The 27,849-nt window shown below is 51.6% G+C and overlaps 1 protein-coding gene across 1 annotated transcript; it reads right to left on the reverse strand.

The window, feature by feature from the left end:
* On the reverse strand, nt 1-27,549 carry Plekhd1 (pleckstrin homology and coiled-coil domain containing D1). The gene is made up of 13 exons (XM_055595413.1): nt 27,237-27,549; nt 17,921-18,014; nt 17,473-17,562; nt 17,235-17,311; nt 16,422-16,513; nt 15,441-15,493; nt 6,261-6,355; nt 5,355-5,448; nt 3,845-4,023; nt 3,260-3,392; nt 2,457-2,601; nt 1,944-2,093; nt 1-1,687 (listed from the first exon to the last, which is right to left on the reverse strand). The coding sequence occupies exons 1-13, from the start codon at nt 27,383-27,385 to the stop codon at nt 1,521-1,523; spliced, it is 1,518 nt and encodes a 505-aa protein (XP_055451388.1). The 5' UTR covers nt 27,386-27,549; the 3' UTR covers nt 1-1,520.
* Nucleotides 27,550-27,849: the final 300 nt, after the last annotated feature.

Raw genomic sequence — 27,849 nt, forward strand, 5'->3', positions numbered from 1 at the left:
ATAAATCTTCATTTCAAAGTCCACTCCACGTACATTCTTTAGAGACAAGCCTCAGGTTTATGCAGGTTTATACACATTCAGAGCTTTGTATTTTACACACAGGCGCACTGATTCCAAAGCACCGCACCCGAGACCACAACCTAAGAAGGGACCACTGAGAACAGCGAAGCCCAGACCTTGGCAAAGGTCTCTCCTTCAGAACCCTTCAGTCATCTGAACAGAAAACGGATGGCTTTATTTTACCGATGTCTTAGCACCCAGCCCCTTTCAAACTATTTTTTTTTTAAGATTTATTTTATGTGTATGAATGTTTTTGTCTGCTTGTATGTACATGCACCATGTGAGTGCCCAGTGCCTGTGGGGGTCGGAAGAGGGTGTTGGGTTCCTGGCAAATGAAGTTACAGATGGTTGTGAGCTGCCCTGTGGGCACTGGGAAGCAAGTCTGGGTCCTCTGCAAGGGAGGCGAGCACTCTTAACTGCTGCATCACATCTGTTACAAGAGGAGGCAGCAAGGTGAGTCAGCTGGGGAGGAGCCGGACCTTGGGGATCTCAAAACAGCAGGAGAGCCTGAGGCAGCGATAGCTCCCTCCGCCTGAGTGTGGATAATACAAAAGGCCTGGCCCCTTCACTCCTGGTCTGGCTGTTAGCGCCCTCCGCCTGAGTGTGGCTAATACAAAAGGCCTGGCCCCTTCACTCCTGGTCTGGCTGTGTACTTTGGGAAAGCCTGAGGGTCAAGAGCTCTCAGTCAAGGCTGGGAAAAAAAAACAAAAAAATGGGATCACGCACTTCTCCTGTACCCTCTAGTGGGTTGCTGATGCTATAGATGGAGAAGCCAGGTGGCTGGCAGCCAGGACAGCCCCCAGGAAGTAGGATACCGCAGAGAAGGTAAGGGGTGCTGTGGCCCTGGGGTTGTGTCTTAGGGCCTGCTCTTCCCTCTCCAAGCACATGGAATAAGTACAGGTCCCCGACAAATATATTGGAGGACCAGGAGTAAAGAGGAAGCTAAGGGTGTCATGTGACCAGAGGCTGAGCAGCAGTCACAGAGGGGAATGGTGGGTACCAGAGAAGCTTTTCAGTCCTTGACAGTGGGCAAGGCCCTGCCTACCCTCATGGAGTAGACATCATTTCTTCCTGATCAACAGATACCACACACAGTCAGGCCTCATCATGACCACCAGGTGTGGACCCATCCCACCTAGCGTAGACCCAAGGTCAGGGCTCAGGTCTGGAGAGATAGTTCAGTGGTTAAGAGCACTTGTTTCTCTTCCAGAGGACCCAGCTCTGACGCCCTGCGCCCACATAGCGGCTCACAACCACCCACAACTCCAGTTCCAGGGGATCCAATACTCTCTTCTGACCTCTGAGGTCAGGGCTCCAGGTGAGGCAGAGGGAGGTATCACTTCCTTTGAAAATGAGGGCACCCCTCGCCCAGTGGTGCTCTGATGAAGAGGAGCCAGGGGGAGTCCGGCCTTCCTCCTGTCCCACCAAGGAACGATGGGAGGCAGAGGAGGAGTTCCCAATCACTTTCCACCCCGGGGGAGCGCAGAGGCCCCAGGCTGGGTGGCCATGATGTGGTAGATGGATTCCCGGAAGCGCTGGTCTCGGCTTAGCCGCTTGGCCACTTCCTTCAGCTCCTCTATGTTGTTGGCTTCTAGTTGGGAGGTCATGAAGGACTGGGATGGCTTCACTGGGGAGACAAGGACCCATTGCCCCATGAATGGCATTCCCCCATGCTGAGACACCCCCCCCCCCCCGCGCTTCCTCCCTCACCCCAGCCCTACATGCTACTGAGCTTCACTTGGTCCTTCCTGCCCAAGGCTGGTAGAGGCCTATTCAAGGACATACTGCCGGGCCTTATCTACTTGCTCGCAACCTCGCCCTTTCCCTGTTTTGCCACCAACAGCCTGTGCCATCTGACCCCGTGCTGGCACATGGGCGCTTACAGTCATTCCAGGAAGTGCTGGACCGGCGGCGGTGGAACCGGCAGCTCTTGATGCGGCGAGTGGCCGCCTTATGGATGTACACGGAGTTCTTCATGATGACTGGCATCTTGGCCTCCAGCTCCGCGTTCCGGATGCACTCCTCGAAGAACCCTGGTGGCAGGAAGTACTACTGGTTCGGTCTGGTGGGAGACGTGTTGGCCTGTTCTTTACGTGACACAGTTTGGCCCTCAGACTACAACCTATAGCCATCACAGGGATGACCTGCTGGGAACAGAGCTCTGAGCTTCCGAAAAGAGGACAAAACTCCAGGTGTTCCTCCCATACCTTCACCCCAGGCTCAAGTGCCACAAAGAGGCATTGCCAAAGGGACTCCACTCCTACGGGAAGGTCCCTGGAGGAGCAACTCCAGGAAGAACCGCCTCATACATGCCAGGCCTGTTCCAGACTCCAGTGGGTTTGGGTCTGTGGGGCTGAGCTCTGGGACTAGGGCTGGGCCCTGGAGCAAGGCCTTACTTTTCAGGTGGCTCACGTCAGCCCGCATCCTCTCTTCCTTCTCCTTGTTCCGGATCTTGGAATTGAGGCCTTGTTCCAGGCTCCGCAAGGCCGCCTCTGCCTCCCGAAGTCGCCTCTCCAGGTCCATGCGCACCTTCACCTCAGCCTACACAGAGGGACAAGTGAGAGGGGAGAGGAGTCCGGGACGCAGGCTCCACCTCTCCAGAAGGCTTCTGTGATGGTTTTCATTGCTAACTGTCCTGGATTTAGGATCACCTAAGAGACACGCTCCAGGCTGTTAACCTTCAGGGAGGTTTAACTGAGGATGGAGGATGCACCCTGAGTGTGGGTGACACTGTCCCGCTGGTTGGGGTCCCGGACTGAATTAAAAGGAAAGGGGGGAAGGTGTGTAATCACCAACATCATCTACAGGCAATGCTGCCGGCTGCGTCCTACTCCCGCCATATCCCCCTCAAACCATGAACCTTCCTTCCTTAGGCTGATTCTGACAGGTACTTCATCACAGTAATGGGGAAAAATAGCCAGCACCCCTGCTCATTATGGGCTCAGTAGGCATGGATGGATGTTTCCACATCTTGCTTCCACGCCTCAGCCATGAGCCAGGCGGCTCGGCTCGGCCCAATTCCCAACGCTTGTCCATCCATGATAGAGAGACTGCCACCTCTTTGGATAAACCCATCCCTGAGCCTGGCCGCCTGGACATACTGGGAGAGAGGATTAGGGCAACCGTAAAGTACAGGGAGGGGTGGGAGTCGCCGGTCCTTTGGAGGGCCCAGAGCACAAGCACCCGGCATGCTCTGCACCTTGAGCTCCCGCTCGGCCTGCTGCTTCTCTGCAGTCAGCTCCTGCAGCGAGTTCTGCAGGGCTTGGGACTGGCTGGAGTAGAACTCCCGTTCCTCCTCAAGGGCTCTCGAACGTTCCTCATTCTCCTTCATCCTGTAGGGAGAAGGGTTGTTTATGAGGTGCTCATCTACAAAGGGGGTTGCGCCTACTAGAGACATGGCTAAAGAAAGGCTGAGTCCTTTCCGGGTCCAGTCAGCTAGGTCATGAGAGGGATGGTATGGGGGTGCTGGGAGCCCTAGGCTTAGAGGTTCAAGGATTGCTATTTCTCTGACCTCAGAGAAACCCTCCGACCCCGGTGAGGCTCAGTTTCTTCATGGGTGAGGTGGGTAGAAGCTAAGGGAACCTGCTGGCTGGCCACAGGCACTTTTCGGACGACCTGATGATGCTCTATGGCTGGTCAAGTCAGCTTTGGGAAAGCCAGGCCATAGGCAGAGAGGAAGTAAGTGACTCATCTCAGTGACAGCTAGAACTCAAGTCCAGCTGTCTAACATGAGGGTAGCCACAGCTCCTGAGCTGCTGGAGGACCCAGCCATTAGGCGCCTCACCGCTTCTCTGCCAGAAGCTTCTCTGCCAGAAGCTCCTGTATCCGCTCTTCGATCTGCCTGAGGTTGCTATGGAGATCATCACTGGCAGGAGGCTGCTCACTCTGATTGGTCAACGGCTGTGGCTGGTTCTTATCTTCCTCCAGCATCTCTAGGGTTTTCTTCTTCTCTATGGAGAGTTCCTGGCACAGAGGCAGGAAGGAGCAGGGGTTAGCTCTCCAGCATGGCTGCTCTGGTCTCCTTACAATTCCAGGGAGCAATCTACTCCTCCCTCAGTCCTTCATGAAGGGCATTTCACACGTCTCGTTCCAAGATCTCCTTTCTTACAGCAATGGCCAGGTTACTCCTCCATCAAGGCAGACAGATCAGGAGGAACTCAATGTGACTTCCAATAGAGACAGTACCTGTCAGAGCTAGGTCCCAAGGCCCAAGTGCAATGTGACCTTTTGAGGCCCTTGCTCCCCAAGGAGAAAGGAGACGTATTGGACTCATGTGAAAACCCAAAAGGATCAGTGCAAGAGCACACTTAGACATTCTCTGTATTTATCAGCTGGGATCTTCACACTACAATGAAATTACGTGGTTGAAAATATCCATGGCAACCACTCCCCATGACTGGGGAAGAAAAACAAACCATGGCTCCAGTCACTCAAGGGAGACTAAAGCCCTCGCAGCCTTCATGACAGCTCATGGACTCAACTAAGGTGTATGGCCCTAAGCTCACTTCAGGTGCTGGACCTTGGGATGCTGCTGAGACATGGTCAAATGATGTTTGCAGTTTTGGAAATATAACCCAGAGTTAATCCTGTAACAGGTATACAAAATGCACAGGAACGCAGAGCAAATACCCACCTAGAAGAACCAAGAGAGGCGGACTGAAGAGATTTTAGTTGATCTGAAGACAAATAGTTCTCCAGACAAAGAAGAGATGAAAAGCTTTTTCCTTAGGGATATGAGCTCAGTGATTGGAGCAAGGGCTGGGGTGGCTTTGGGGGGGGGGGCGTGTGGAAGGGCAGCAGGGGAGGAACAGCTAGGTGAGGGTTTGTACTTGCATGCTGTGCTAAGAAGTTTGTTCTCTGTCCTTGACACATGCTGTTTGCCCCTCCCCGCCCAGTTCCTTGTATCAGATGAAGGTGACCAGGAAGTTGACTTCCCTTCATGCTTAATTTCACCCAGGAGCAGCTAAGTGAGGGAACCACAGAAGGATGTGGTGGGTGATTCCAACGCCCACGCTAATCAATCCTGCCGCTGGTATAAAAATACCAGCCCTCCAGAAAGCAAGCTTCCTGAGGCCATGGTCGTTGCAAGGGCAAGCTGGGATTTCGGTTCTGGCTCTGGGAAGAACCAGTCCATGTTTTGGGTTTCATGTGCCAGCTAGAGCTCCCAACCATGCACAGGGAAGGTCCTTCAGGTAAGTTCCCCTCCGTGCTCATCCTCCTGCCCTGGGAAACATATGAGAAAATACAGTATTATGGAGCCCAAACATCCAGCTTTGGGCAAGCAGCCTCCTCACCTCCAGCGTGTGCTGTAAGGATTCTGTGAGATGCCTCAGCTCCTTCTTCTCCTGTTCCACACCCTTCAGGCACCTTGCAGTGAGTTCTAGCTCCCTGCGGGGACAGAGAGCTGGAATGGCAGCGCGCTGAACCCTTCCCAACCTCTGTGTGCAGTCACGTTTCTGTTGTGACTCCATAGGGCCCTTGGATCGTGGGTGCTCTGCAATGCTGGGTACTGAAAGCAAGGTCAGGGCTGAATGAAAACCCGGCCAAATGAGGCGGAGTCACTTAACCAGATAGAAGTCCTGAAGCCGGGGGGGGGGGGGGGGGGGGGGGAGGAGGGGCTTATCTTCTAATTCAGTGTCTACCGGTGTTTGCCTTTGTGGTATGACACAGAACGCCATCGACTACAGCATAGTTCCCAGATTCTGCATAGACTATATCTGAGTCAGCTGGGTTGGGGGGCATACCTTCATGAGATTATCATTCAATTAATGCTTACAACCGGCAACCAGAGCCGTATATAATGGAGATCCCAGTGTATCGTTAAAACTAAAATGTGAACGGGCTTCTGGGGAGACGGAGAATGTTTGGAGTCTTTGCTGGCCGCACTTCTAGGCCAGGCCAGCTTGTTGCCAGCAACCTGGGCTAAGTGGCTCTCACAAGGATAAGGAGGGGCTTGTTCCGTGGGGGAGGCTGGCCTGCACTCACCCCGTCTCACGCTCACGCCATTGCAAGAGATCATTATCAATGAGCAGAAAAGAGCCACTGAGGAGGCCCCCGTATTCTCCTGGGTCTACTCAAGGCCTGGAGCATTGGGAAGACCAGGCCATAAGTGGTTTCCTGGTAAAAACCTGCCCAAGTCTGGTGAACATCAGTCTGCCAGGGCCAGGGCATCCCGTCCCTGTTGTCCCTCCCAGGCCCACCTCTTGATCTGCTCTTGCTCCACTCTCAGCTCTTGCACCACCTCCTCGAACTGCTGCTTTTCAGCCTCCAGCACCTGGTTCAGACGCTCAAGCTCCTGAGGGGAATCAGACAGGAGGAAAGTCACAGAAAGGACAGAGCCCCTAGGCTGAGGATGAGAGACCCCAGGCTGAAGATGACTTCCTTTCGATAGCCCAGGGGGCCCTCTGGAATTTGGCTCAGTCTGGGGCATATGGCCAAATTGGAAAGTCCTGAAGGGCCCAGATTCCATCAGGGGCATGTGGCCTCAACTAACCCAAAAATGTGATAAACCCTGCCCCTGAAAACTGTTAGCAAGAGGAAGGACAGGGTTGGAAAGTCTCCCAACAAGGGTCTTCTAGTAGAGAGGACTAATTCTGATTGTTGTTCAGGGCAGCTCTAGGAACTAACACCCCAAGGTGAGGTGGCTATGCCTCAAGCATGGAACACACAAACAAACAACAGCAAAAACATGGAGTGTGTATTTCCAGGATACAGAATGACATCAAGTAGGGTGGTGAAGAGAAGCTATCCCCAAACAGAGAGTCGGAATCAAGACCACCTTTATCTCAAGGCATGAGGCAGGTGGATGGCTTCCCTCTCCTCAGCCCTATGGGAGTTGGAGTGTCAGGAGGCCAGGGAGCCAAAGCAGTCCCTTTAGAGAAGGGAGCCTGCCTGAATGTTTCCCAGCAAGCCTCTAGGCCAGGAACCGGATCTTCCCTGTGTCAGTAGCAGGTGGTATTAGGGAATCTGCTTCACCAAGACTGGCTCATCACAGTAGTTTTGTGTCAACTGTTTTGTCCCTCCCACATTCTATGTTGTGGGAACATTGTTTCTGCAACTGCTTTTCACTCTCCAGTTCTAAACTACTCTCTAGTTACCTGACGGGGGGGGGGGGGGGTTGTTCTTAAGTACAATGGTGTCCTTGACAGGGAGCAGCACTGCCTGTGGAGGGTGATGTTGCCATTGAAGAGATGCAGAGAGGGAATAAAATAGAGAGAGGAAAAAGTCTGGGTTCAGTTCCTACTCCTAAGTTTCTTGCCCACGTGAGTTACTTCCTTCTCATCTAATCTTTGCTGGCACAAACTGCCTCAGTTTGCCCAATGTGCTCATCGCCTGGACTGCTCCCTGGTGTTCTGATGTTTCTGGGCACATCCATAGCTACAGTCCATTGGTTGTGAGGGGCTATGATCCCTGCCTCCCTGGAATGGGTAGGGAACCCCCTCAGCCTGGATCCCCAGGAATGAAGACATATGAAACAGTGCTCCAAGCCAGCCTGAACAGCAGTGTGAGAAAGCACATTTGTGCTGTGAAAAGCCATGACATTATGAGGGCTTTGGGTTGCTACAGAAGCCGTGACCTAGCCTATATATATTTATATCTGACATGCCTTGTATAAACAAAATATAAATAAAATTAAAATTGCACATACCCCATACCCTAATAACGGAAGACAACTTGAGGCCCTAAAAAAAGAAGTATGAAACTCTGCTTTAATACTCCAGATGTTGCTGGTGTTGACAGCCTCTCTGGCTCTAGAGTCAACAAACTGGACCTGTCCTTCTCTGGAGGTGTTTGTCAGCTGTCAGTTTGTCAGCAAGAGCTGTTGAGAGGCCCATAGGCCTTCCTAGCCACAAGGACCTGAGCCCCAGGGTGGCTTTCACGGGTCCCAAGGCTTCTGTTTCAGACGTGATCATCCAGGACTCAGTAGAGGACTCCACCCCACAGCCCTGCTTCCTCCCTCCCCCGGAAAGCTTCCTGGCACTGCAGCTTACAACCACCTCCTTCACTTGCTGGAATAGCTTTTGTTGAATTGTCAGTCCCTGTCTGAAACGGAGACGCTCCTTTCTTAGCATTCAAGCTCCTCATGCACCAGCAGTGTTGTGGATAGAAACATGGTTTTATTTTGGTCCCAGGTGTGGGATGTGGACTGATTCAGATGGTCCACAGCAGCAGACTATCTGCCTCATGCTGGCTCTGAGAGGAGCTCTTTGCCAGCTGCAGATGCTTTAAATCTGAGGACTCTGGAGAGAGAATAAATGCCAGAGTCCAGAGAGTGAGAAGCTCTGAGAAAGAACAAGGCTGCTCCTGCTTCCCCCTTGCTGCTCCTGGTTGCTGTTGTGAGACAAGAAGTTGGAAATCTGAAACGAGCATGGACTGTCTCCAAGGAACCTGACGATCCTAACCAGCAGGAAGCAGCTAAGAAAGAGAACTGTGCCCTTTTTCCTGCTAACCCTTTCTCTCTCCTACCTGGTGTTGGGATGTTGGAAGGGATTTGGGTGGAGTAGGGAGAAAAAGATAAAAGAAATGTAAATAAGAGATTTTTAAAACTATGCCAACAAGGCAGTGCCTCGAAGAACCCAAAAGGGAAAGTAACTTTGAACACAGCAGGGCAACGGAAAAAACTCAGCCTTGCTTCTCCAGTCAGTGGGCCCAAACCTATGTGATAAGAAGTTTCTGCTTGTGTCAATGACTAGCTATGCCCAACGAAGCATTTGCTGCTGCCTTGAAGGACCAGGAGACTGACTGCCATAAACCAGACCCCTCCAGGGCTAAAGCAACTTTAAAAAAAAGTTCAGTCTTTGTGGGATGCTTAAACCCCCTAATGAGTTTCTACCAACAGGTGGTCAGGTTTGGCTTGAGTGACTCTTAAGGTAGAAAATCAGAAAACCTGTTTCAGCTTTGACCAACCTGCAAAAAACACACCCCACCGCACCCCCACCGCCAGCTCTGGGTCTCACTCTCTGAAAGCCACAGCTATAAAGAATTGGTGAATGGTGGAAGAAGATTCTGTGGAAATCTTCACAGGCACCCAAGAGCAAGGCTCCACTCCTTTCCCAGTCCCTTGAGCCACCCTTACCCTTGTTTAAATTTTCCCTCCCTTCAGTAGCTGCCTCACTGGTGGTCTTTATCACCACGCTTTCTTCCAGGATTCTCTCTGAGCCCCTGAGACCTGTGGATCCCCAGACCACAAGATCAGAGATAGAAGGCAGTGCTGAGCCAAACAGAAGACCAGCCGGACCAAGGGCAGCAGCCAGCACCTGGTCATTCCAGGTTGCTGTAACGCACTGGGAGAAGCAAGCGTGCCATCTTCTCCACTACTTCCACTTCCACCCCAATCTGCCTCCCTCCCAAGTTCCCTCACCAAATCTACTTCTTCTTGGGCCATCAACAAGACTAATTCCTTTTCCCTTCAAGTATTTCTTTTTTAAAAAACAAAACAAAACAAAAACATCCTGTTCCCAAGTTTCTTATCCTCCCAGCTAAACACATCTTGTTTGCCATGCTTCACAGACCATGATTTCTTGTCCTCAATAAAACTAATTATACTCATGAAAGGAATGCAGCAACAGGGGCCCCTGACAGGGAAGACTTAATACAGGGAGGATTCTTTGCAAGTCATTTACAGGTTCAGTGCCATTCCAGGAAATAGCTCAGGGAGATGTTTTTTTCTTATAGTTCTATTCCTTCACGCTACATCTATTTACCAAGTGCATAGTATGTTCCAGACACCTGCTGGGCTCTGCACGGAGGATCTGAAGCTGTTCTTGTGGAGCCTACAGTCTGGTGAAGCTACTAAGAAACCCAGAGCAGGATTTTGGATCAAAGGCAGGAATCTGGCATCACTAAAACCACCAGGTACATCAGAGAGTGCTAAAAAACAAGATCCACATCCTGCAGGACAGGAACCCAGTTCAGGTCAAGCTGGGTGGCAGTGGGAAGAAGAGCAATCAGTTGATTCTTGAACTAAAAGGCAAAGGTGAATAGATAAATGGATACGAGATTTAGCTCAGTGGCTTACCTAATAAGTACAAAGCCTTGGGTTAGGCCCCCAGCACAGGAAATCACCAAGCAAACAATAAATAAAAGGAAGAAAGGGGAAAGAGCACTCCAGGCGAAGGAACTGTACATACAAAACCCCTGCAGAAACCTGTTGCCTAGAAGAACCAAGTCATGCCCACCTGAGACATGAGAGCAAAGATGATGGGCAAGAGGCTGGGGTCAGAGAAGCAGGGAGGCTGACAAAGGAGACACCATAGTCATGCAGGGCTTCTGGCTTAGGTGAGGATCTTGTGGTGGTGGTGGTGGTGGTGGTTTGTTTGTTTGTTTGTTTGTTTGTTTGTTTTTCTTGAACAAGAAGCAAAGAACTTTTTGCCAGTTGGTCAGTTGCTTGGAGTCTCACATTGAATGTGCCACCTACCTCAGTCTGGCCTCAAGTTCACAGTCTTCCGGGCATAGCCCTACTGAGTGCTGAGATTGCCCACGTGCACCTTCACTGCCGCAGCAGCAAAAGATCCGAGAGCAGAAGGATGCTGGCCGCCAGCAGGATTTAGTCTCCCCTTAAACACTGAGTTGGCTGCAGTGTGGGGGAAAGGAGTTTAAGGAGCCAAGGCAGGAGGTGACAGCACTAATTGGGCCAAAGCCTGGTGCCAGCTGGGCTTGGGAGTAGGGTGGGAAAGAGGGGAAAGGAGAGAGGACAGGGTGAAGCACGGCCCCCAAGTTCCTGACCTGCACGAGCCTTGGGTGGGACATCCCCTGAGATGGGTATGTGAGAAGACAGCCAGCCCTCAGACAAGATGTGCCCTCACTGTTGGGTATTAGAGGATGGGAGCAACAGAAAGAAGAGAATAGAGGTTCGCCCTCGGAGTCGTTTGCCCATAAATAGCAAAATGAAGTTAAGGATTGTAGTGTGGACAGCCTTAAGATGGAGAGCAGAAAGGAGAGAGGGAGTTCCAGTACTAACTGTAGAGTTACCAGGAGGCTTGCACAAGCTCACTCACACAAACTGCTTGTAATGTAGTAAGTGCTTAACCAAGTGCCTTCCAGGCCAGGCATGGTGGTGCATGCTTTTAATCTTGGCACTCAGAAGGTAGAGACAGGCAAATCCATGAGCCTGGTCTACATAGTACTATCTCTGTCTCAAAACAAGGTATAATGTACAGTCTGAAGAGATTGTCAGAATCCAGAGTCAGATGGCAGGAGTGTTAAAATTGTCAGACCAGGAATTAAAAACAACAACAACAAAATAAAACCATCTGTGGGTTATAGGCTAAAGACTTTAATGGAAAAAAAGATATGTAAAAATAGATGACTAAAATATGTAGCAAGATGGGAAATTTCACACACACACACACACAGCAAGACTCAAAACACAAGACATTTGGACAACGGCCAAGCCTGATGGTGTGCTCTTGTAATTGCAGAACTCGGGAAGAAGGAAGATCAAGGCTTACGCTACATATCAGTCTGCTTCAGAAAGCAAGCAAGCAAATAAGATCCAAAGCAAAACAACGAAGCCATACTATGAAAGTATAAAGGATGTTTTTGCAGGGTGCGGAGACATGGCTCAGCAGTTAAGAGCCAACTGGCTGCTTGTTCTTCCAGAGGACCGGGGTTCAATTCCCAGCACCCACATGGCAGCTCAGTCTACAACTCCAGTTTCAAGGGATGCAACACCCTCATACAGGCAAAACACTGATGTACATAAAATAAACAAATGTTTTTTTTTTTTTTATTTAAAAAAAAGTCTTTGCTGAGAAAAGCTTCCAAATACACCAGGGAGCTTGCTCTTCATCTCTTCCTAAGTGTGGACAGGAGAGGACACAGAGTATATCATGAGCCGGCAGCTGCCTATACCAATGGAAGAGACCTTAGGATAAAACCTGCCTTTCTGACAACTTGATCCTGAATTTTCTAGTCTCCGGAACTCTGGAAAGTGAATTGCTCAGCCAGTTGGCCTGAGTTTGTCATGGTAGATCAGACTGACTAGGATCAATAAACCACACCATTCAATGATAGCATATTTCACATTATTCCCAAGCTTACATACACCATTCACCAATACAGGTTAGACTTTGCAGGAAGAGACACACCTTAACAAATTTAAAAGACTGGAAATCTTTTAATGTTTGCTCTTAATTATATAGAAACTGATTAACAAAATAGCAAGAAAATCCACAAAGTGATTGGAGATTCAACAATACCTTTCTGAATAACACAAGTCAGAGAGGTGATTTCAAGAGTGCCCCCCCAATTAAATATTGAGTCATACGTCTAAAAAATATAACATCCCTTGTTATTTATTCAAGTGAACTGACAGCACCTGTCCCCACAAAAAAACTTAAAAAATTATTTATACAGCAATTTGCCTGCATGTGTGCCTGACTACCAGGGGAGGGCACCAGATTTCACTATAAATGGTTATGAGCCACCATGAGGTTGCTGGGAATTGAATTCAGGATCCCTGGAAAAACAGACAGTGTTCTTAACCTCTGAGCCATCTCTCCAGGCACCCCCACCCCCACCCCCACCAAAAACAAAAACAAAAACAAAAACAAAAAAAAAACCCACATCTATAGTATCTTCATTCATAATTGCCAAAACTTGGAACAATCCAAAGGTCCTTCAGCAAGAAAACAGATAAATTGAGGCTGATCCAACTATGAAAAGAAATCAGTGTCCAAGCCACACAAAGGCACATTGGACACTTAAATACACCTTACTAAGTAAAGGACTCTGCTCTGAAAGGTCTCTGTGGCTTATGATTCTAACTCCACAACATCCTGGGAAATGCAAGCTTTGGAGACCCTCAGAAGTTCAGTGGTTGCTGAGGTTAAATGATGGGAGAGATGAATACACGGAATACCGGCTTTTTAAGGCACTGAAACTATTCTTTGGGATGTCACAAAGGGTGAATTAGTGGCATTTTACATTTGTCAAGATACAGGGAATGTGCTAAGAGTAAAGCTCAACAGCCCTAGCAAAGATGTCCAAGCAGCAATCTCTGCATTCTCGGCTCAGGCCCTCAGAGTCGCACGCTCTTTCTGACACATGAAAAATGTCATGGCTACACCATCACACACTGTAGTTACTAGACTAGAACTCTAGTCCATTTCGCCTCTCGGCAACCCAGAAAAAGGAGAGGCAGCTGTTACTTGTATTGGGTATTATGAATAAAGAACCTGAAGTCCAGAGGAATCCAATGGCATCCACATCATCAGCCAGCCAGGGCGCTGGCTGCAGATTCTGAGGCTCCCTATTGGTCAGGCTGTCCCCCCAAAACCTCACACATCATTATAAGAACCATCCTGTCTCTGGGATACAGTAATCTTTCTATGTGGCCCCAAACCCTCCACCCATTTCTGGTCTAGACTAGGATGGAGAAGGCACGGGGACAATACACATACCCTATGGGTGAGCAAACTAAAGGAGAGAAACCCTGAGGCAAAGTGACTCAGTCTGGTCGTGCCTGCAGAGTCTGGGCTCTGCTTCTCAACACATCACTGACAGGGAGCTTGAACCTGCTGTAGTTCCCTTCCCACTGCCTGCTCCAAGCAGCATCCGTCCCATCAACAGCTGGGCCTGCACCTTCCTTGCGCCCTGTAGCTGCCAGCGTCCCACTTCAGTGCCATGGCATTAACTGAGGCCTGTGTGCCCTGGGTCTCTTCTGCCCTAATTTCCAAGCTAAGACCTAGATAGTGTGTCTAAATTTTCCTCGGGCCAATTGCTGCCCCAGATTCAACCTCTGTTGGCTAAGTCTCCTCTCCCCATTGGGGGCTGTGTCTCCCACTCCAGCCCATGCCAGGCCTCCCAGATCATCTGTCCTTAAGGTTTCTGACAATATAGCGGGTCTCACTTCCAAATGCACAGGATGCAATGGAGAAAAAGCCCAAATTCTAATGGGATCTAGTCATGAGTGTGGAGGCCTTAGGGCTCAAGCTTTGGGGGAAAAGAGGCACTGCACTAAGATGAGGCTAGTCTGGAGGGTCCTACGCCCCCATCTGCCTGGGCACCAGGCCCACATGTGGTGCACAGACATGCACTTAGGCAAAACGCTCATGCCCATGAAAATGCTTTTCAAAGATGCTCAACCCACCCCAACTTCAACCTCCCGTCTCCGAATTAAAATCTTCAATCTTTTTTTTTTTTCTTTTATTTGTAATCAATGAAAAGACTCTGAAGCAGTGGCTCTCCACCTTCCTGGTGCTGTGAACCTTTAATGCAGTTCTTCGTGTTGACTAAACGAGCACAGGAGGCAAAAATTTGGAAGAACAGAAGCAGATTGCCCTAGTGGTTTGAGATGAAGCCATAAGGTAAAGCTGCAGGGATCACGTCATCTCAGCCGTGACTCCTTCCATGGATACCGTCTCTCATGTGAAGCCTGAGGGTGTAAGCCTGGGTGCTGTGCCAGGACTTGGAGGGTTTGGGGCCTGAGGGGGACATGTGTTTCTTGAGGGGTGGTGGGGAAGGAGCTGAGTTCCTGAGACAAGTTGCAGCCGGCCATTGAGGTACAGCTGATGGCCTCAGCCCGGTAGCTGGCCTGAGAGAGGACAGTGAAAGGTGACGAGGCTAAAGGAAGTGGATTGTGTGGGTCAATAATGAGCATAATGCTAAGAGAAATAGCTAGGTACTAAGGTCACCTTGCACACACGGCGTGCCAAATGCTCTTGCCGTAACGTCTTGCTTAATCTTTATAACATTCCTAAAAGGGTGAGCTTATTATTTTCCTTGAGTTTTGGGTGAGAACATTGACCTTCAGAGAGGTTAAGTAACTTGTCGGGGATCATCCAGTTAGAAGGGCTAAGGTCCAATACAACCACAAGCAGTCTGGCTTCAGGCTTCCCTCGGCCTACCACCTGCCCTGCCCCTCAGATGTGGGAATGAAGTTGACGTCAATGGCTCAGATGAAACAAGAGTCCCCTTGGCCTTCAGGCTCCTTTCAGCCTCTGCTGAGCCTCCACAGGGCTTGTATGGTTGATGTCAACTGAGTAAAGAAATCTCTGAGGTCCTCAAACCTTGTCACTCTTACGTACCAGAAACCCCCCACCACGGATAACTGAGGACGTTGCAAGCTCCTGTGGGTCTCAGCAAGTCACTTATGAAACGCTTAAAAGGATTTATCTCTGAGACCTGCTCGCTCATTCTTTTCCTGAGGGTTCACAGAACTATGCTTCCCACCAAGATGCTATAGCAAGGTGAAAACACTGTCTTTCAGTGGCCTCATGGCTCCATCCCTTCTGAAGTTTCTCAGGCAAGTTTCTGGATTCTCTCTCTCTTTCTTAAGTGTGCACACACACACACACACACACACCAACATCATCCCCGAATGCAGCCGTGGGGGCGGGGGAGCAGAGTTTTTCTCTGTGGCCACCCTCTGTGCTTACCTCTCTCTGCTCCCTCTGAAGGCACAGTTCTTCTGTCTCTTCCATCAACTTGTCTGCCAAAGGAAGCACACACTCACTGAAAACAGCTCAGGCGTCCTGGGGGCAGTCGCCTTAGGTGGCCTCTGTCTCATGTGCCATCTTCCAGGGATGAGGTCTGCACTCCTAGCCAGAGGGCTGGGTCCTGCTCTGTTGAACCGACACTGTCTCACTGGCCCAAGCTGCCTTTTAGGTCACCTTCCCTGTTTTGTGCACTCATAGATCCACAGAGGACTTGAGCATGGCGGCTCAGGTGGGTCTTCTCAGCCTCTATTCTCTACAATCTCCTACTACCAGAACTAGTGCCTGGTTAATGGGGGTGGGCATATTCCTGGCAAGGGAAAGGTGCCTAGAGCAGGCAGAGAGGAGCCAGGGCCTCAGATGTCCCAGCAAGCTCCCGGGAAGGGGATCAACCCATCTTCTCTCCCAATCAGAGCGCATTTAGTGGACAACTGGGGTTTGGGGTCTGCCTTGAAGCTAGGTTCAAAGTGTGAGGAAAGGAGAGGCTAGCTGCAGGACCTGGGGCTCAAGCAGGAAAATATTTTTTTCTATTTCTAGATCCATCAACTCAAGACCTGACACATACACGTACCCAGGGGCTTCCCTTTAAGCTGATCTCCACCCACCTCTAACACCTGAGGTCATTTTGGTCTCTTCTTTAAGGAGGAGAAACTGAGGCATATAGAGACTGAGTGGTGGACAACAGATAAGTAGATGACAGGACTAAAACCATGGTCCTGGCCACTAGTCTTTCCTACCTCTAGCTCCCTGGTCAAAAAGGACATTTATCACAACATAAAGCTTTATGGTGCCAAGCGTCCTTCAGAGTCCCAGAGAGACACCCCTCCCCCATTCCATTTTCACCAGGTCCCTCCCTGGCTGTCACTCAGGTCCCCACATGCCACATCAGAAAACTCCGGGTTCTAGCTCACCCCTGTCACCAACCTAAATATTCCTGCTTCTCCTTGGCCAGCTGTAGGCCCTGCGCTTCCAGGCTTTTGATCATAGCTTCTCCTAGCTGGGCATTTTTCCACGTCCTGGGGAGGAAAAGGCAGAGAGGAGAGTGGAGAGGAGGTGAGAAATATGAACAGTTAAACCAGGAGGGAGGCCTGGGCGAGAAGGAGAGTGCACATTTGCTGCGTGAGCCTTGTCCTCCGCTCTGCAGAATCTCAGCTCCCTCTGGCACCCAGTGCTCTGGGCACGCCACCAGCATTGATCAGTTACAGTAACTGGAGGCTGAGGTTGCAAAGTGGGCCACGGGGACAGAGCCAAGAGCACTCAGAGAGGAGGGAAGGGACTGCCTCCCTAGCAGCCTTCTACATCACGGCATGCCTTCCACCCAGGTGCAAGTCTGGGTACGCTGCATTATTGGTTGGGTTAGAAGTATGTCCTGGCTTGAGGGGGGGGGGCACAGGTTGTGTGGGTCAGGTGGTTTCTGTGACCCGCACTGTGATTTGTAAACAACATCTCTGGACCTTGCTAAGGCTAAGTGCAGGTCTGGGGAGGGAAAGAGGTACTGAGGTCCTCCACCCACTCCCAAGAATTGGAGGTAAACGCTGCCCGCGCCTGCCCACCTGTCACTGCAGACACCTTCCCAAACTCACCACTCCGGGGACCCTCACAGATGCTCAACAGCCTGAGTTGTCTCCTCCCACAGCCCTGCCCAGCAGAGAAGCAGGTGGGCAGGCCCAGCCTAGCCCATGCTGGCCTCCCCCCCTTCATCCTGGTCCCTCAGATGCCCTGCTGGCAGACACTTACACCTTCCCAGACTCCTGCAGCATCTCAAGCCATTGTGTCTGCTCAAACTCAGACTCAGCAGCCAACAAGACATTCCCCTGCAGGGAAGAGGAGCCAGAATGAGTGGTACCCATCCAAAGGAAGAGTAGGCGATTTCTTCTCCTCCCACCCCACCCTCCACAGGCCTGGGCCTTGGTGGCTCTCTCAGGCTAGACGTCACAGGGCTGTTCCCAGAGGCTAGGGGAGGGTCCCCACGCACATGGAAGTCCTGATGGGAGATCTTCATGGCATAGGGCATGCTGGGCTCTTCTCTGGCCTCCACCAGGCAGCCGCCTAGGGGGATGACACCCTGAGGAAGAAAGCAGAGTAGGCAGCTCCCACCCTATCCAGCTCACATCACTTAAGAGTCCCAAGAGCCTTCTGGAGCAAGCCAAGGGCTTTGCCAAGGGCCTCAGGCTGGAACACATCCCAGGATTATGCCACTAAGGCTAGGACTGACTTCCGGAAAGAAGAATAAGAGCTGGGGCAGGTTCTGCAACTCAGGAAATGTGTGTGCTTGTGGAGGGAAGGACTCAGCAGGTGGAGGGAGGCTGGAAAAGGTGTCTTGAGTCCTGAGAGGACCTGTTGTTCTCCAAGAGTTCCCTACCATCCCCAAATGTCCCCAGAGGGCCCTCCCTTGCTGTGGTCCTGAAAAGGAGCTTCCTCACCTTAGGATGTATATTGAAGTATTTATTGGTTTCAAAGTTCTTTTTCTCACTCTCAGAGTAGTAAAGCAGAAAGCTCTCTTTGATGATGAAGAACCTGTGGAGGAGGCGTGAAAAAATGGTGAGACCTGGCGGGTCAGCAGCACCCTGGGGGGCCCCTGGGGACACCAGCTCACACTGCATGCTAGAGGTCTCAGGGGGCCTCCTGTGCAGGTAGTGGAGGACAGGGCCCTTGATCGTGATTGGCTTCTCAGACTGCCCTCTTCAGCACAGCAGGAGCCTGTTGTCTTTCTCCTCTGGTCCCTTTATCCTCTGAACTATCAGCTCCAAGGGCAAGGTCACTTGGGAGCTCTTCCAGGTGTGGACGGAGGAGGCGACAGATTGATTCCAGATGGGCATTTTGGTGAAACCAGATGGAATTGATGTCAACTGCTGAGGTCTGCCGTCCTGATACCCCCTGGTGATACCTGCATTCTTGTTTGTCTCAGACTTCCTTTCTGGGGCTCAAGTCTAAGTTGGGATCCAAGTGGCCATGGTACTTTCTGGGTCCTGGGAGGCAAGTCTCTATGCCAACAGGTAGACTCCATGTCCTGCCTGGGGAACTCTTACAGAACTAGCAGCTGAAGCTTTAAAAAAAACCAAGTGTGCTCCAGGGGGAGCCCAATCAGGCCCCTGAGGCTCAAAGCCACTAGAGTTCTTCCTCCTCCAGGGACACTGCTGTGAGGTGACCTGAAAAGGTGTTGGAGGGATCTGGAGTTCTTGAGTGGTGTGTCCGGGGGCACCTTTGGAGCAGCCACGTGCTGCCCACAATGGCCCACAGTGTGACTCACTCACCTGCTTAGCACTCGGTGAAACCACACTGGCGGCAAGAGCATTTGCACCATACCATGACAACCAAAACTGCAGAACCACCCCAAGAGCCTGTTATTAAACCGCTCCTTGGTCCTGCTTGGGAGGAGCTTGCAAAGATGTTGGTGGCAGCAAGAAGTCAGAGGAACCCTGCAGGTCTCCCAGCTGCATGATCTTCCTTCCCTGCCACCACGGCTGCTCTGGGACAGAGTGGAGGGGCAGCCTGGATGGCTGCAGCCACTCCTCCTTCTCCCGAAGGAAATGAAGCTCAGCTTTGTCTTTTACCGCCCCGCCTCTCTTTTGAGATGGGCTGGGGAGGTGTGTCTTGCTATGTTGCTCAGGCTGGTCTTGAACTCACGGACACTCAGCTCCCTGAGCTTCAGTCTCTTTGTAGCACAGAAGTGATGGCACCTACATTAAGAGGTGGCCCTGCGGACTGAGTGAGACCGTAGGGATAACCTAGCCTGGGTGTGAAGGACCCAGGATGGGCTTGGATGTCACATGGTCTGGTAAGGTCCCTCAGCAGGAAAGACAGGCAAGCAGAACAGAGCTGCCTCCCCGCCCCCACGACAGAGCCTCACGAACCCCTACATATGTCCCTACCTGCAGAGGGACTGTATCCGGACCCAGGATTTTTAGGAGGTCACTATGGTTCGGTGAGCTAATAATTAGGCAGGAGCATGATCTAATGGAGCTGTGGCTTTTATAAAGAGGAACCCGGGGTTGGCGGGTGGGGGGTACTTGTTGGTAGCGTGCTGCCCTAGCACGCACAAAGCAGTCTCTTAACACCATAAAAACTAGGCATTGTAGCACACACCTATAACCCCAAACAGGAAGTAAAAACAAGAGAATAAGAAGTTCAAAGTCATCCTCAGCTACGCAGTGAGTTCAAAGCCAGCCCTCACCATATGAGACTATCTTAAAAAGAGGGGGGGGCAGGAGGAATTGCTAGCGGCACATGCCTCTAATCCCAGCATGCCAGAGGCTGAGATACAAGGGCTACGAGTCTGAGGTCAGCCTGAGCTACATAGAGGCCCCTATATCAAAAAGAGCAAGAGAAGGGAATATTTGAAGCAAGGTACCTCAGACACAGGGCCCAGGGGCACCAAGGTCCTGGGTTGGTTCTAAAAGGAACCGGAAGGCTGAAGTGGAGGAAGTGGGAGCATAACCCCTAGGCTGCAGGGGCGCTGTGAGAGCAATAAATGGCAGCGCTCACGTTCACTGAGCCCTCACCACCCCAGCCCACCCCGAGTCCACGCAGTTGCTTCTGTTACTGCATTTAACGCCCTTGTTACTCTCCCAGGCAGGTACTCCTGTGCGCTCTCTGAGGAGAAATGGAGGGAGAGGTGGCATGAACTGCTGAAACCACTTGGTGGTTTAGAGTAAGAGGGCCATGGGAGGGCTGTGGGCGGGGGTGACGCCACCTGACTTACATTGTAAAAGGCTAGCCCTGGCTGCTGCATGGGAAGCCGATTGTCCTGGCACGGGCAGGGGAAGCTGCTAAAAGCTGTCGCCACACATCTGGGGGGTAAGAGATGGGTAGGGTGGGTAGAGGCATGGAGAGTCCCCCGATGTCCTCCCCTCCTAACGCAAGCCCAGAAAGGCAGACGAGACACTCCCAGAAGCCTTTGTTCCATGGCGGCCACACTCTCAGCAGGCTGAGGAGCACCACGGACTGCCACGTGAGCCATACCTGGTACAGACCTGGAGGTGGAGGGTGAGCCCCTACCCACCATGGTTTGTCTGACAAGACCTTTGCTTATCAAGCCGCCTTGGTAGTAGCTGCTTTTGCCGATGCCTTTTAGCTTCTACTCGGCTGCTGGGGCCCTTGCCAGTCTATGTAAGACTGCATAGAAAGGCACTCCTTTTCTCGGACCTTCCTCCAAAGTCCCCATGTTCTAGATGCTGCATGTTCGGTATGCAAGGCTGGGACAACCTCCTTTGGGTCCTGCAGAGTTGAGCTGGCAGTGAGTGCAAGGGCCGGTCACAGGCACCATTTTCATGTGTGAGCTTCTGGGAGGCAAGTTATGTGGGGATGAGACAACCTGCTCCTCAGAACAACGCTGGAGGCGGGGCCTTTCGCTCCCTTTCTTTCTCAGGTGAGGAAAGACAGGCTTAGAGAGGAAGTTAATTTATAACTGCAGGAGGAGGATTGGAACCCAGGACCACCAGGCCCTCCTCCTGCTCCCTCTATGGCTCACGGGGCTGCTGTCCTGGCTCAAGACACACAGCCAGGGTAGAGGCACAAGTTGTAATGGCTAAGGTTGGAGAGACATACTGAAGAGCAGTGTTGGGGCAAGGTATTCTGAGGCCTCAGGCCCCTTGTGTGAAACTTGAGGATGATGGTTAATGGCCTTTTCTTCTCATGCCTGGGAGGGAAAGGGTCTGATCACATAAAGACTTAGCTCCTAGTGAACACGCAGGAAATGTTCATTATTATCCCGGTTACTGTTACTCCTTACTGTCAAGGTCAGCATCTCTGTAGCCACCCTGCCCGGCTTCCCATTTGTGCTCACACAGCAGCTACTGAAGAGAACACAGCTGCAGCCCACCTGGTGGCTTCCTGCCTTCTAAACACATGTCCCAGCCACGTCCTCCTGTCTAGGGACAGCATCTGTCCTTGGAGAAGCTTTACTGTCAGCTTTTGCTTTTAGCCCTCCTGGATCATGGAGCCTGGAGTAAGTGCAAGGTAAACATTTCATACCAGTACTGGCTGCCTCCACTCCTTTCTCTGGTATTATTATTATTATTATTATTATTATTATTATTATTATTAATTTAGTATTTTAAGGTAGTGCCTCAGGTGGCCTATAAACTCCCTATACAGCTGATGCTGATCTTGAACCTCTGACCTTTCTGCCTGCACCTCCTGAGTGCAGAGATGATAAGCATAAGTCACCACGCCAGGTTTATGGAGTGCTGACAATTGAACTTAGGGCTTCATGCATGCTAGACAAGCAGCCTTACCTACGAGCCACATCCTCCCGCTCTGGTATTTCCACCTAAAGAACATTCAGATGGCAGCAAGGTATGCCCTTTGCTATATATAGTGGGTTTTTGTTTTTGTGTTTTGTTTGTTTTTAGTTAGTTAGTTCTTTGAGACAGGCTTTCTCTGTGTAACAGCCTGGCTGTCCTAGAACTTGCTTTGTAAACCAGGCTGGCCCTGAACTCACAAAGATCCACCTGCTGGGATTAAAGGCATGCACCACGACACCCGCTATACTTTGACTATTAACGCTACCATATTTAAATGACTAATTTAAGTGATGACTTACTTAAGTGATGGATGGTTTTGTTGTTGTTGTTGTTTGTTTGTTTGTCTCATTTTTTCTTAGTACACTGGTAAGGAAACTGAACCACAGGGAGATTGAGCAATTAGCAAATGGTGAACTCTTTCTAATGATGCCCAGATTTTCAGCTGCCTGCGTGCTTATTGCTAGCTGTCCTCAGCTCTGTTTCCCAATGTCTGTCTCCCTTGAGCTGTACGCCGGAGAATGGCTGCAGTTCCCACTTGGCTCAGGTAAGAGAGCTGTCAAGGAGGCAGCGACTTGGCCTAGTCAGGTCCTGTGCTGAGCCATGCCAGCTTGAGGAGTCCCTGCCCTCAGGGAGCTTAAGAGATAAATGTAGGAGAGAGCCTGTGCAAAGAAATAATTTTAAAATAGCTAATGTTTATCAAGTCCCTTCTTTGTACCAGGCCTGTTTGAGCAATAGCAATTTGTGTAGTAATGCATTCACTGCTTATCTAAAGTAGGCGAGGAAAGTGGAATGCAGAGAATTGAAATAATATGCCCCAGATGACACAGCAGGGAGATGGGGAAGCTAAAAATGTAAAGCGCTAGGAGAGAGGGTGACACTGTCAGGCCCCAGGGACACACAGCAACATGGAAAGCACCCGGAAGATGCTGTGAAGCACCAGAACACATTACTGAGACATTATAACATAGCAGAGTGCTCGGCAATGTTACAGTGCCTGGCGGATACACAGTGGCGACAAAGTAACTGGCTACATGGCAACAAGGTAAGTTTGTGTGAATAACAGAATTGTGGCCACAGACGAGATGAATGGCCTAGGGTCTGACCAAGTTCTGAGAGGAGGTCACAACTGCTCAGGGTTTGAAAGAATAAGCAATGCAGCCAGGCATGGTGGCACACGCCTGTAATCCCAGCACTCAGTGAGGCATGGGCAGGCGGATCTCTGTGAGTTCGAGGCCAGCCTGGTCTACAAAGGGAGTCCAGGACAGCCAAGGCTACACAGAGAAACCTTGTCTGGGGGGGGGGGGGATATGTCTTAGCCTGGGAAGAGGGAGAAGAGATGTCGCCAGTTAGAGAAAAACATATGTAGAGAACAGTGTGCTCATGTGCTCAAGGTTATCAAAATATGTCTGGTGTTACTCGAAGATAAGCACTAAAGGCGTGGCCAGGGTATGGAGGCAGGAGAGAGCATGAGTCTGTGAACAGGAGCTGAGAGTCTCCCCACGCCCACCTTGCACAGATATCAAACAAGTATCCAGAGCCCAACCTGTGGTTTTAGAATAAGAGGGGTAGCCTTGAGGAGGTTGCCAGCTGGGCAAACAGTGAACCCCAGTTAGCAAAAGGTAAAAATCAGCAGGGCATGCTGAATAGTTAGACCAGGTCAGGGTGACCTTAATCTCATGACACCATGGCTTGAATTTTGGCCTGAGTGTCAGGATGGACACGGGTAGGCTTTTTGTATTGCGGCTTCCCTCCGCCCTGTGCTCTGAGTATAATAAGGTCCCAGCCAGGGCTTAATGGTAAACTCTGGTCGCATGAGACACCCAGGGGAGGCAGAGGAAAATCTTCAAAGCACAGATGCAATATACACCAGGCAGGTCTTGTTAAAGAAGGACCAGCCTGGGTCTGAAAAGATGGCTCAGTGGTAAAGGGTACTGGCTACTCTTCCAGAAGAACTGGGTTCAGTTCCCAGCACCCGCATGTCACTCACTACCATCTGTAACTCCAGATCTGGGCAATCCAGTCCCCACTGCTTGCAAATGATATACAGGCAGAACACCTATATACATAAAATAAAAATAAGCAAAATCTCAACAAACAGAGCCACCAGCAGCGGTTCCGTCTGCTGAGCTCTTCAGTGTTCGGGGGTGTAGACCAGGGGGAGAGAACTTTGAAGTTGAGGACATCCTGTAGGGCAGAAAGGAAGAGGCATGATGGGTAAGTGCAGTGGAGAAAGGGACTCAGGAGCATGTATGAGTTTGGACCAAGGACGTGGCGTTACATGCACATGGCATACATGCAAACAAGCAGGCACACACACAGAGATGTGAATTTTAGAAAAGAAACTAAACCTAAAAAAATCAGAATACAAAAACTGGAAGAAAAAAAAAAACAGTGTTAAATAAAACAGGCTTCAGAAAACAGAGCAAAGAGTCCATCTGAAGGAACTCGCCCTTCCAAGAGATGAGATGTCCCTAAGCCTCTATGTTGTCACGCTTTCCCTTAAGTGGAGCTTACTCTGCCCGAAAAGACCATGTGTGAGAGACTAGAGAAGGCTGGGTTGGGGGTAAGGAGACTGAGGGATGAGCCAAGTTCCACCTAAGTTACACAACGCTCGGCAGCAGGACACCTGGGGATTAGTGGGGACAAGATGCAGGATTTGAACTTCGATGGGATTTGATCTTGGAGCCAAAGTTATCTCACTCTCAAGAGGGCTGCGGGAACCTACCTATGGATGGATGGGTGTGGAGAGTATGGGTTCCCAGAGAGAGAACAGAGTGAGCTGAGTCCTGGATGGCTCATTGGTGGTCTCAGAAGGGCAATCCCATCTACCTACCCCTTGCTGACCCTGGCCAAAGCCAAGGCCATGCCTCCTCCTGTTCAGAGCCACTCAGGTTTTTTGTTTGTTTGTTTTGTTTTTGTTTTTTGTTTTTCAAGACATGGTTGCTCTGTATATCCCTGGCTGTCCTGGAACTCACTCTGTAGACCAGGCTGGTTTCAAACTCAGAGATCTGCATGCCTCTGCCTCCTGGGTAGTGGTTTAAAGGTGTGCACCACCACCACCCCAAAGCCACCCAGGTTTTTGCATTTGCCTTTATGCTCCTCCCAGAGGAAGAAGAGGACTGTGATCAGTTTACCCTCAGACCCCTCTAGAATTCTTTTCTCTGTTGATGAACACTTCTGATTCCCTTCCCTCCTTGTGCCCACAGGAGAGTAAACTAACCATGAGGACAAATTCCCACTGCTGTTTGGCCAAGGTGGAGGTGCAGGTGGTAGTGGTGGTGGGGTCCTGGAAGCTCCTCATAAGACAGAGCCTGAGGAGAAGAGCTCAGCCAGCCACAGCCGGTTCCATCCTGCCCAGTGGTTATTTATGCAGCATGGAGCCTTTCCAGGCCTCTTCCCCTCAGCTGCCCGCTAGAGCATCGATTCCCCTAATGGCAAGGCTCTGCAGCAGCGGGTGGCTATTGGCCGCCCTGTCCCAAGCCTTCCTGTGGTTGCTAATTAGCTGGGGTCCAGCCACTGCCCCTCACAAATGGGAAAATGCGGCCCAGAGGCCCTACTGGGTGAGGCTGGGCTGAGCATCACGCCTCCTCTGGACTCTCTGACTTTCTGACTGGCTGTTGCTGACTCAAGGGAAAATCATGTGTGCTGGGGGTGGAGGATGGGGAGGCATTCTCTCAGAGGAGGGAACATACACAAAGGTCTAGAGCTGGCAGATAAGATGTTAACTATTTTCTGAGACGCAGAGGAGGGAGAGTGTTTGTACAGGGACAGCTCCTGAAGGGGTCAGAGGTGACAGTCCCTTTCAAAGCACAGAACTGACTTGGCACAGATATACTGTTTTGACTTGGACTGGTTTGGTTTGGGTGGCTGTGGGGACTGCTGATGGAGACTCTCAGAGCCCCAACCCCAAGTGCCCAGAGCTATCAGCCCCAAATCAATTGTGTTTTCAGGAGCCTGTACCCACAGCAAAAAAGGGAGCCAGGAGACTCAGCCCAGGGTCCAAGCCACCTAACACATACTAGATGCAATCAGCTGAAAATGCCGGCCAGGAAGTCTTAAAAGAAGACACAGAGGAATTCCTGGGACAGTCAGACCTGATGGAGAGGGAAGACTGCCTGCCTTCTCTCAGGATATTCTGCCATAGCCTATAATAGCCCCTCCTCCCCCCAAGCACCACAGCAATGACAGGATACTCCTGGCCCTCAATGGCTGCAGTTCAGACAGTGCAGCCTCTCACATAACCTCCACAGCGCTCAGGGCCTTCACTTAAAGCATCAGAGAAAAACTTGGGAGGGACCCAGGGGGGCCTGTATCCCATTAAATCCCCGAGAGAAATCAGGCAGAAGTAATAAAAGTGTACGAAATCGGCTGTGTAAAACGCGCAGTCCCCATCCACATCTCCATTTGTTCTGAGGTCTTACCAGCGGAATATAAATTATTCACCAAAATTGAGCATCAGAACTAACCAATACGACATGCACGTGACCTGCGGTCTTGAGAACATCTAAGGCATTCAGACTCCTGGCGTGGGATGGGAAGAGCAGTCAGACCTGCCAGGAAGGGGCCAGGACAAAGTCTGAGTCTTCTAGACACCAGCAGGAAATCTTAGTTGTCTTGAAGAGAGCTGGACTGAAAATGACCCACTGACCTGTGACCAGTTTCGTGAGGCTCCTGCAAGCCCCGGTCTGGGAATTCCTCTTCTCCCAACACCTGTCATGGACATGTGTACATAGAGAGCCCTGTTGGCCTCTGGGACCTTGATTTGGAGTTGGGAACGGAGAGTGGAGAGCCTGGTGCTGAGAATGGGGCCAGGGTTGCTCTGGCTCTGGCTCTCCCCAACACTCCTCAAACATCAATCCTTTGGGCAGGACCAACCTACCCCCCCCCCCCCCCCCCCCCCCCCCCGGCCGGCCCCCCCCCCCCCCCCCCCCCCCCCCCCCGTTCCATCCTTAGTGATACACATATATCACCAGAAGGCGCAGCTGGAGGGGTTGGCAACCCAGCTTCTTGCGGTTCTCTCTCTCCTGAGTGTTTCTGAACGGCTAGGGGTCGGCCTTGCTCAAATGCTGTGAAAGGCTGAGGGTGGGTGGATGGAGAGAGGAGAGTGGAGCCTGTCTCCATCGAAAGCCTCGAGGAAGGGATGGAATTGGCTGTGGAGGTCTCTGGAGAATCCCTGCTTGGACACAGGGCCTCTCTTTCTGCGGAGTCTGGCCCAACTCAACCTCAGTCTCTATCCCTCATGAAGCCTTACACTTGGGACTCGGAACTCAGTTCTCCCCCCACAGAGACTTCCCGGCACCTGCTGGCCGGTGATTCCATTCTAGCTCCGGCTGCGACCAATTAAAGTCGCATCTTGCAGGTTGGGGACAACGTGGAGAGAAACTGGCTGGGCGGGCCAGGGTCGCCGTTGAAGGCTGAAGCGGGGCGGTGACTAGGAGAGTGGGAGGGGTCCTGAGGCCCCGGGCTCCCTCACGGGAAACGGGGACTCACTCACCGCCGGGACCACTTGGCGGACGACCTCGCGAACGGCCGCTTCCACAGAACCCCGTAGAGCTGCACTTTAGTGCTGATGTCCAGCGCGTCCGCGTCGGCCTGCTCCAGGGACGGCGATGGCGACACGGAGTTGGACTTGGATGCGAACATCGTGTCTCGGAGGAGGCGCTGTCCCGGCCGAGCCCACCCCCTTCGTGGGACGGGAAGGGACAGGGAGGGAGGACGGCGGGAAGCGGTGGGCGCCGCCGTCGGGGCGCGTCGCAGCCAGCCGAGTGGAGAGAGGCGCGGGAAGCGCAACCGGCGGCTGGGGCGAAGCTCCGGAGCACCGCGGGGCCGGGAGGGAACTCCGGGGCGGGGGAGGGCAGCTCCGCCGCAGGCTCGCATCATCAGCCACCCCCCCCCCCCCCCCCCCCCCCCCCCCCCGGCCCCCCTCCTCCCGCGCGGGCAGCCTCAATTCTGGTGGCCTGGATTGGCTGGGAACGGCAGGTGAGCCGCTCAAGGCCGGCCGCGAGCGCCAATCAGGGCTGGCGTCGGCTTGCCCGGGCAGGGCCTGGCTCAGGGAGTCCGCAGGGTCCCAGCCTGTCGCCGGGGATTTGGCCACCCCCCACCCCCCG

Source organism: Psammomys obesus, unplaced genomic scaffold (assembly GCF_907164565.1).
Source record: "Psammomys obesus unplaced genomic scaffold, mPsaObe1.curated_primary_1811, whole genome shotgun sequence".
Classification (NCBI taxonomy): domain Eukaryota; kingdom Metazoa; phylum Chordata; class Mammalia; order Rodentia; family Muridae; genus Psammomys; species Psammomys obesus.

Excerpts from the sequence above, each read along its gene's own strand:
- Plekhd1 (XM_055595413.1), bottom strand. The coding sequence starts at position 27,385 with ATGTTCGCATCCAAGTCCAACTCCGTGTCGCCATCGCCGTCCCTGGAG. Across the intron at positions 16,514-17,234 it reads CTGCAGGAGTCTGGGAAGGT|GACGTGGAAAAATGCCCAGC; the intron begins GTAAGTGTCTGC and ends TTTCCTCCCCAG. Across the intron at positions 1,688-1,943 it reads CAGCACTTCCTGGAATGACT|TGAAGCCATCCCAGTCCTTC; the intron begins GTAAGCGCCCAT and ends TTGTCTCCCCAG.